The 9,886-nt window shown below is 42.9% G+C and overlaps 1 protein-coding gene across 1 annotated transcript; it reads left to right on the forward strand.

Annotated features, from left to right (window-relative positions):
* The first annotated feature begins 3,677 nt into the window (after positions 1 to 3,677).
* LOC126515661 (high mobility group protein B1-like) lies at positions 3,678 to 4,769 on the forward strand. Its single transcript, XM_050165489.1, has one exon. It carries the CDS (start codon positions 3,693 to 3,695, stop codon positions 4,434 to 4,436), a length of 744 nt encoding a protein of 247 aa, XP_050021446.1. The 5' UTR covers positions 3,678 to 3,692; the 3' UTR covers positions 4,437 to 4,769.
* Positions 4,770 to 9,886: the final 5,117 nt, after the last annotated feature.

The raw sequence follows: 9,886 nt of genomic DNA on the forward strand, positions 1-9,886 counted from the left end.
ACTATGCAAGAGCAATCGGCCTCTTCAAGATGATGTGGAAACTTTATGCAATTTCAATGTTTCGGGTGCTTCAAATTGAAGAAAAAAGGGAGCATTGAAATTGGTTATCCATTAGGGAAAGACCCAAGTGTCAAAGATATATCTATAAAAGTAGCTAGGCATGGTGGTGTATACCTTTAATCCCAGCACTTGGGAGGTAGAGGGAGGTGGATCTCTGTGAGTTCGAGGCCAGCCTGGTCTATAGAGCTAGTTCCAGGAGAAACTGGGTCTATAAAGGGAGACTAATACCTCAAAAATAAATAAGTAAATAAATAATTGGAAGAACACGTGGAAAAGTAATTTTTAACATTTTTAAAACCCTCTGATTCTCCACACAAATATGTACAAAGTAGCTGTGAGCAGAGAAGACCTCCACACATGCATGCATAGAAACCCAGACCAAAACCTCTCAGAATTAGGTCATATGTGGATGTATGAAGAGTTTTGCCCCTCCTCTCTGTTTTTTTTTGAGACAGGATTCCTCTTTGTAGCTTTGAAGCCTGTCCCAGGACAAGCTCTGTAGACCATGGTGGTCTTGAACTCAGATATTCGCCCACCTCTGCCTCCCGAGTGCTGGCATTAAAGGCGTGGGCCATCATTGCTTGACGAGCTTTTCATTTTTAAAGAAAATTCTGCTTTATTCTTCTAGTGTGTATGTGGGTGTGTGGGTGTGTGATGTGTGAGCCTCAGGTCCTTAGGCTTGGAGTTAAGTGTCCTTACCCTCTGAGCTGTCTCACTGGCCTGAGCTCTGCATTTTTAAACAGAGTACACCACCCTCTTCCCTTTTGTACAGTTTCATTTTCCTAGGTTACAGTTGTGTGGAGTCATAGGCTAAAAAAACTATTAAATGGAAAATTCCAGATAATTACAGTTTCTAAATTTAGAATTGTGTGTATCATGAGGGGCAAAATGAAACCGGTCCCTCTCTTCCTCTATTTCACTCAGGACTCTGATTACCCTGTTGTCCAGTGTATCCAGGCTGTGTATACTACCCTCATGGTAGTTGTAAGTGCAGTTTTTTTTTGTCAGGTCCTCTGGCCAGCTCCCAAATAACCACACAGAGACATAATATTAAGCGGTTATTTGGGGGCTGCTGTTGTGGATGAAAACTCCTCCTATTATAGTTAGCCACTTGTACCTACCTTGGTTATCAGACTGACTGTCACAATATTTCAGTGCTTGTGTTCAAACCTTATTTCATTTAATGTTCCAAACTGTCAAAATGCGGATGCAGAAGAGTCAGCAGGGCAAGAAAAACCGTGACATTAACTCTGATACTATGTGGCAATACTGTGTATTTAGGTTTTGGCCTTAATCGTGGTGAAGGAACCCATTGGCAGCCTTAGGATGTATTCCTGGAGGAGTGTAAAATCAGAATTTATTTTGTATTTTCTCATAAGATCTGAAGACTAGTCCAGGTGAACGGTATATCATCACCCTTATGTACTGCTAAGGAAGCTATAATTTAAGTGGTTAAGTGACAAGTGAAATGATAAGTTTATTAGCAGGAATTCTCATGCTTAAGATGGTTTATATTAGCTTCAAATGTAAAGCTATGTCACACTGAGCCATTGCAGGGAAAATGAATAAATAATGGTATTTGTGAACATTTCTAACTTCTTTCGCACAAGGACTAAGCTGGTGCAGTTTGAACTTCCGTGTTTCCAGTAAGATAGAACACAGTAGCAGCTGTGGGGCTGCTCTGAACCCAGCCATAGGCTCCTCAGTTCCTAGCAAAGCTGGGAGAAGTAGCAAACTTATTTTCCCCAGCCTAAGGGAAATAAGAAAGATTGCCCCTCTCCCCAAACAAAAAAAAAAAACTCAATAAACCCCCCAAATCTCCAAATCCCACCCCCCGAAAAGCCCCATATGAGTTAAAACCAAACAAATGATAACAAAAACCAAATGAGGCTTATAACCTAATTCAAAGATTGGTGGCGTCTCCTTTGCTTCCTCATTTTCTGTTTTGCTGGTTTCCCTGGGAATCTGTGTTTGCTGGCGAGTTCACAGACCTGGGGACACTTAACAAATACTGACGCTTAGTATATATACATAAAATGAATGAAGGATAAATAAATGTATGGGATGCTTTCAACACACCCTGGGTGGCAGAGGAAGGGAAAATGGCGTGACCACAATTCCTGAGCTGCAGCTCCAGCGGAAACAACCACGGCACGACAATAGGATGGGGGGCATCGTTTGGAGTATTTTCAGTCATCAGTAATAAAATCAGAGCAAGTGGTATGAGCGGCAGGTGCTGGCCTACGGGAACGTCTTCACCTGGCAAAGGTTGGACCAGGATCTGAGATCTATTTCCGCTGAGATGGGTGGAACTGTTTTTTTGGCAAGCAGAGGGCCGGTGAAGGAATGAGCTGTTAGGTTGGAGGCAAACCTTTATTTTTGGTGACTCAGGTGACTTGGAGGTAAAGAGGTGAACTGGGGAAGATAAATTTAAATGCAAAACCCAGGGCTTCAACTTTTCAAAGCACGAAGTATTAACTGTGTAGGCCGGACTGGCCTTGGACTGAACGGAATACTATTTACTCTGTCTACCTACCTACCTACCTACCTACCTACCTACCTACCTACCTACCTACTTACCTATCTGTAGTGATTTGTGTGTGTGTGTGTTTCTGAGACAGGGTTTCTCTGTAGCTTTGGAGCCTGTCCTGGAACAAGCTCGTGTAGACCAGGCTGGTCTCGAACTCAGAGATCTGCCTGCCTCTGCCTCTGTAGTGATTTGTGTTTTAACAAAATAAAGGTTGCCTGAAGATCAGAGTGCAGAGCTAAGCCACCAGAGGCTAGGCAGTGGTAGCACACACCTTTAATCCCAGGACTAGGGAGACAGAGGCAGAGGGATCTCTGTTAGTACAAAATCAGCCTGGGCTATGCGAGATTATCTGTCTAAAAGAGAAACAGAGCTCACTCAAAGGTGATCCCAACACTTGAGATCCCACGCTTTAATCCCAGCACTAGGAAGGTGGCTGGGCAGAGAGAGGACTATAAGGCGGGAAAAGGCAGGATCTCAGGACAGTCTGAAGGTGCAGTCTGAGGAGGATTTTTGCTTTTCTGATCTTCAGCATTAACCCCTATATCTGACTCTGGGATTTTATTATTAAGACCAATTAGTATTTTGCTACATCTGTCTGTATTTCTGTCCATCTGTTTTTCTACCTACCTACCTACCTACCTACCTACTTACTACCTACCTACCTAGATAGGGTCTTATCTATCCCAGGTTGACCTTGAACTTGCTATATATCTGAGGATGACTTGAACTTTTGACTCTTCCTGCCTCTACCTCCCTCGTGCTGGGATAGGTGTGTCACCATGTCCAATTTTATGAAGTATTAGGAATGAACCCAGGCCTTCATGCATGCTAAGAAAGCATTCTACCAATGGAGCTATACCTCGAGCTCTTGGTTTAGTTCTTAAGAAAAGACAAGGCATGTCTTTGTATCCTTTCCATAAAGGGCTCAGTAGACATTGTGCCTGACACTGTCACCTAGTCTTTTGGAAAGGCATCTGGGAACAGTCGGTGAACTTGCAGTCAGTTGCAAGGATTTGTCTTTCATTGTACAGAACAAACATCTGTAAAAAACCATTGACCTACTATAGAACATGTGGATCATAGAACAATTTGAGAATCCAGAATGTCAAGAGAATCTGTAGAGAGACAGCGCCGGGGCAAGCAAGAGCCGGACGGGCACTGGGCGACTCTGTGCCTCGCGGACGAAAATCAACTAAACATGGGCAAAGGAGATCCTAAGAAGCCGAGAGGCAAAATGTCCTCGTATGCATTCTTTGTGCAAACCTGCCGGGAGGAACACAAGAAGAAGCACCCGGATGCTTCTGTCAACTTCTCAGAGTTCTCCAAGAAGTGCTCAGAAAGGTGGAAGACCATGTCTGCTAAAGAAAAGGGGAAATTTGAAGACATGGCCAAGGCTGACAAGGCTCGTTATGAAAGAGAAATGAAAACCTACATCCCCCCCAAAGGGGAGACCAAAAAGAAGTTCAAGGACCCCAATGCACCCAAGAGGCCTCCTTCGGCCTTCTTCTTGATCTGTTCTGAGTATCGCCCCAAAATCAAAGGAGAACACCCTGGCTTATCCATTGGTGATGTTGCAAAGAAACTGGGAGAGATGTGGAACAACACTGCTGCAGATGACAAGCAGCCCTACGAAAAGAAGGCTGCCAAGCTGAAGGAGAAGTACGAAAAGGATATTGCTGCTTACAGAGCTAAAGGAAAACCCGATGCAGCAAAAAAGGGGGTGGTCAAGGCGGAAAAGAGCAAGAAAAAGAAGGAAGAGGAAGATGATGAGGAAGACGAAGAGGATGAAGAGGAGGAGGAAGAAGAGGAAGATGAAGATGAGAAAGAAGATGATGATGATGAATAAGTTGGTTCTAGCGCAGTTTTTGTTCTTGTCTATAAAGCATTTAACCCCCCTGTACACAACTCACTCCTTTTAAAGAAAAAAATTGAAATGTAAGGCTGTGTAAGATTTGTTTTTAAACTGTACAGTGTCTTTTTTTGTATAGTTAACACACTACCGAATGTGTCTTTAGATAGCCCTGTCCTAGTGGTATTTTCAATAGCCACTAACCTTGCCTGGTACAGTCTGGGGGTTGTAAATTGGCATGGAAATTTAAAGCAGGTTCTTGTTGGTGCACAGCACAAATTAGTTATATATGGGGACAGTAGTTTTTTTTTTGTTTTTGTTTTTGTTTCATCTTCAGTTGTCTCTGATGCAGCTTATACGAAGATAATTGTTGTTCTGTTAACTGAATACCACTCTGTAATTGCAAAAAAAATTGCAGCTGTTTTGTTGACATTCTGAATGCTTCTAAGTAAATACAATTAAAAAAAAAAAGAGAATCTGTAATCATACTGTAGATTTGTGTGTTTCCTTACACGTACCTAAAGAACTTGTCGCAATTTTAGGTATGTATGATTCTTTTGTAAGATGATTTTTCCTTAAAAGATAACACTATATAGGAAGCATAAGTTTCCTTTTATTATGTATTATGTGAATGCAGATGTGAATGCCTTTGTGTATTCATGCAGAAGTCAAAACATGATTTGAGAATCTTCCTCTATTGCCTTGAGACAATGCTTCTCACTGAACCAGAAGCTCATGGTTTTGATTAGGCAGCCTTCAGAAGCTGTCTGTCAGCTGCTACCCTCTACCTCTCCCTGGGTTACAGGCATGTCATAGCAACCTCCGGCTTTTATGCGTGAAGGCATTCAGACCTGGGTCCTCACGATTGCAGGGTAAAAACTTCTACCCACTGAACCATCTCTCCAGCCCATTTTCGATTTTGTAGCAGGATCTCACTACATAGTCCAGGCTTGCCTATAACTCATGATCTCCCTGGCTAAGCCTCCTGAAAGCTGGGATATCAAGGTATATATTACCATGCTCAATGTAGGAAGCATATTTTTTCTCTTTTTGTTTGTTTTGTTTTTCAAGACAGGTTTCTCTGTAGCTTTGGAGTCTGTCATGGTACTCACTCTGTAGACCAGGCTGTCCTCAAACTCACAAAGATCCGCCTTCCTCTGCCTCCCGAGTGCTGGGATTACCACCACAGCCTGGTTCAGGAAGCATATTCTTAACCATTAGACACGAGAATATTTTTAAACATGATTTTAATGAGCATATAATATCCTGGAATGTATGTATGATTATAGATTCTGCCAATAATCCTGTACTAATGTTCCTGTTTTTGAAACTGTTTGGAATGTAGTGGATCATCTGGGGACACATATTTCTAATGATTCCTTTAAAATAGATTTTTAGAAATGGAATTACTGTATAAAAAATATAGACATCTTTAAAACCCCCTGACACACTGAAAAAGTATTCTTATAAAAAGGCTGTTCCAGTTCTATCCGATATGTGTGTATATGTATGTAGCATGTGTATGTAGCGTGTGTGCATGCCATGTAGCATGTGCATGTAGCGTGTGTGCATGCCATGTAGCGTGTGTATGTAGCATGTGTGCATGCGTGGCTCTAGCACTGAGGTCTAAGCACAGCTTCCTGGAGTAGGTTCTCCCATTATAGCATATGCCTCCTGGAGGTCAAATTCAAGTCCTCAGGTTTGGCAGGGAGTTTCTGTACCCTGTATTTCCAGCTCCCTGCAAAGAAAGCATTTCTGTGGAGCAGTGGTTCTCAGCCTCCCTAATGCTGCCACGTCGTGGTGGCCCCCACCCATAAAATTGTTTTTGTAATTTTGCTACAGTTATGAGTCGTAATGTAAGTATGTCCGATATGCGACCCATGTGGGGATCGTGATGCACAGTTGAAAATCGTTGTTGTGGAGGCTCCCTAAGCAAGCAATGGCCTTGTCAGCTGAGCTGATTGATGTTTGGAGATCTCCGTCACTGTCACTAAGTAGCAGTTGTCGTGGTTGTACCCAGGTTGCCCATTTCCTGTTCTACTTTTTCAATTCACTTATTTCTTTGTGAGGTGTTTTCTAAAATCCAGTGAACATGGCAATAAGACCAAAACGGAAGAGAATTTCCTTAGCCTTTTTTTTCCCCAAATTACTCGATTCGTTGGTTCTGTGCACATTTGTGTGTGTGCTGAGACAAGGGCATGGTGGTCAGAGGGCAGCCTGCAGGAGTGAGCACTCTTTCCTTTCACCATGTGGTTCTGGGAACTGAACTCATGTTCTGGGGCTTGAACACAAGGGCTGTTATCCACGGAGCCATTTCACTGGTCCGAGAATTTCACAGATGAGACTGAGACAGCATTGGACTGACTTGTGAGAAGACCAAATGGATGCTCGCTTTGGGGGTGTTCAGTTGTAGTTGCTGTGTAACTTTCAGAGTCAGGAGGAAGGGATGGATGAGCTAGCTTGAGCCATCACGTTCCTCTCACAAGTGTTCTAGAAACAGCACAATTCTGTGCATGTTTTAAATGGCTCAAATTTTAAAAAAAGACAGTAAAACCAAGTGATGAACTGTTTCAGCTAAATGTAGCCCCTGACGTCATCTTGACCTTCCCTCCGTTCCCTAGGATAAGCTGTCTTCCTTCAAGCTGTTTAGCTCTGTGTACATCTGTGTTACTTCCTGGTTGACAGATTTCTGGAGAAGGAGAAGTTTTTGTGTTGTACTATATTGTTTGTTTGAGACAGGGTTTCTCTGTGTAGGCCTGGCTATCCTGGAACTCACTCTGTAAACCAGGCTGGCCTCAAACTCAGATCTGCCTGCCTCTGCCAACCAGAAAGAGACTTTTAATTTCTACTTTCCAGCAAGGTCTTGAGGATGAAACTGGTAATATGGATGGAGAAGGGTCTGAGTTTAATAGCAATGGAAGAAATCCCAGAGGTGAAAATAAGAAAAATGCCACTGCAGTTCCCATCACCTCTACAGACACTGAAGCTTAGAAACAAGTGGCAAAGCAAGTCAGGAAAATATTTCCAGTTAGCTTCACTGCAAGAGACCTAACACCTTCCTCTTACAAAGAGCTCATCAAAATCATCCAGGAAAATGTAAGCAGTCTAATGACTAAATGGACAAAGAACATAAAGAAATGCATCACCAAGAAAAAGCATAAGTGTGTGTGTGTGTGGTGTGTGTGTGCGCACGCGTGCGTGAAACTCGTCCCCACCCATGTTTCTGGGCATGCAACATGGGCCTCACACATGCTAGGCTAGTTACTCTGTCACTGAGCCTCAGCCCTGTCCTTTCCAACTTCACCTTTAATCATAGAAATGTAGAACAAAGCAATGAAATGCCATGTTTGATTACAGATGAAAAAAATCCTTTTAATAAAATGAGAAGAAAGCCGAGTGACGGTGAGTAGTAATGCATTCTCGCACAGCTTCCTGGAAAGCCGCTTGGCAGAGTGCATTAAAGCATTTAAAAGCTGCAGGCGCCCTTGGATGCAAGAGTCCTGCTCCCAGCGACTTTCCTAACAATCTAAAATGGAAGGAGGGGCGTTCCTCCTCTGTGCTGTTTATCTTAAAACCGCGGAAAGCGACCCAGTAGTAAGGGATGACTCAATAAGTTGAACGTGAATCATCCAGATAATAGGCTGTTTATACTTCCTTTAACATTGTGCTACAGGGATTAAAAATAAAACATGGAAAAATATTCAGGATAGAATTTAAAGTGGAAAAGCTTCTGTGAAACAGACGCTTATGTACATGGGTACATACAGAGAAAGGTTGCTAGAAAGAGCACTTACCAATATATCCTCAGGAACTTTTTCTCATCACAAATTTTCTTACTGTTAACAATGATTACTTGCAAATATGACTAAGTTTGCTGTGTATTTATGTATTTTTTTCTTTCAGTCTTGCTGTACAACTCAGGCTTGCCTAGAACTCATGCTGCCCAGGCTGGCCCCGAACTTTTGGCAAGCTTACTGACTGCTGGGATTGTAGGTGTGAGCCGCCACACTTGGCTCAGTATAGTATCCTTGTGTTTTATTTACGTATTTAAAAGACTTATTTTATTTGTGTCTATGTTTGCTCGTCTGCATGTGTATTGTGTGCATGCAGGTGCCCCAGGACTCCAAAAAGACTGGGGTTACAGGTAGCCATGAACTTCTAGATGTGGGTGCTGGGCTTCAAACTCTGGTCCTCTGAAAGTACATGCTCTTAACCACTGGGCCATTTTCCCAGCCCATCAGTATAATACATATATACCAATATATCAGCAAGAACCATTGCTGATTGTATACACACTATATATATATATATACATATGTATACGTATATGTATGTATATACACACATATATTCTAGAACCTGTCTGTTCTAGAAAAGCAAGAGTAGGTAACAGGTAGACGGTTCTTATGATGAAGGACATTTGAGAAGAAGGAAGCAGAAGCTGGTGCAGAATGAGGCTCCTTTGGGCCTGAGGTATTGGGGAGCAGATGTGGGGAGACTCAAGGAGAGTGCTCTGCCTATCAGGGGTAGGAGAAGCAGACAGGCTGGTGAACGGAGATGAGGAGGCAGTGTGGCTATGTGGCTGCTATCTTTCCTGAATCCCATGGAACTTTCTGAAAGAGCCACGGAGCAGAAGGCAAGGCCCTCTGGCACCACCCTCCCTCCAAACTCGGCCCTCGTTCGTATGCCCCTCACCCACAGCTGGGTCTAGTGACTCAAGAAATTTTAAACAGAAAAATAGTAGTGAACACTAACAGGAACTTACTATGTTAGCCTGTGCTAACCACTTCTCATGCATAATCTTACTGAATCCCGATCATACCCTATAAGATAAATGTCATTAACTTTCTGTCAAGGAAGCTGAGGCCGAAAGGCCTTATTTCTCCCAAGATCTAACTACTGCGCTATTTTATAGTGCTTTTTCATATATCAGATAGTGATTTGTGTACACTAATAAGACAGACAGATACCTTGAAGCCCATCCACGTTTTTATTGATCAAGAAAGGTTTGCTAATCCACCCCTGAAGTATCTTAAAGGATTTTAAAAACTGCTCTTCATACTCCCGCCAGGTCCACCCCCCAATCTAATTAGGGAGCTTGCTATGACCCCATTTAAAAGAGTGATAACGAAGAGGATAGGATTAAAGTTTCTCCACAGGGTGAACATGCTGTCATTCTTTCACCCAGTGTTTACTTTTCAACTTCTACATCCCTTCTCTCCTCCCACCCTTTCCCAAATGCTCACAGTGTGCTGGCAGCTGCGGAGCCTGGGAAGTCATGAAGAAGTACACACGAGTTCTCTGTCCAAGGAAGCTTAAGGATGTAGCGAGAGACTTCAGTGTGATGAGCATCACAGTCGGTCATGTGCGTGCAGTAGGGAACTACTGACCGCACAAAGGTGTAAATAGCAGATTTTTCCTGGCAGGGGTTGGCTGGAGAGATGGAG

Source organism: Alexandromys fortis, unplaced genomic scaffold (assembly GCF_014885135.2).
Source record: "Alexandromys fortis isolate MF-2015 unplaced genomic scaffold, M_Fortis_MF-2015_v1.1 scaffold_154, whole genome shotgun sequence".
In the NCBI taxonomy this organism is placed as follows: Eukaryota; Metazoa; Chordata; class Mammalia; order Rodentia; family Cricetidae; genus Alexandromys; species Alexandromys fortis.

Bases quoted from the DNA above. Each gene is read 5' to 3' on its own strand.
- LOC126515661 (XM_050165489.1), top strand. From the start codon at position 3,693: ATGTCAAGAGAATCTGTAGAGAGACAGCGCCGGGGCAAGCAAGAGCCG.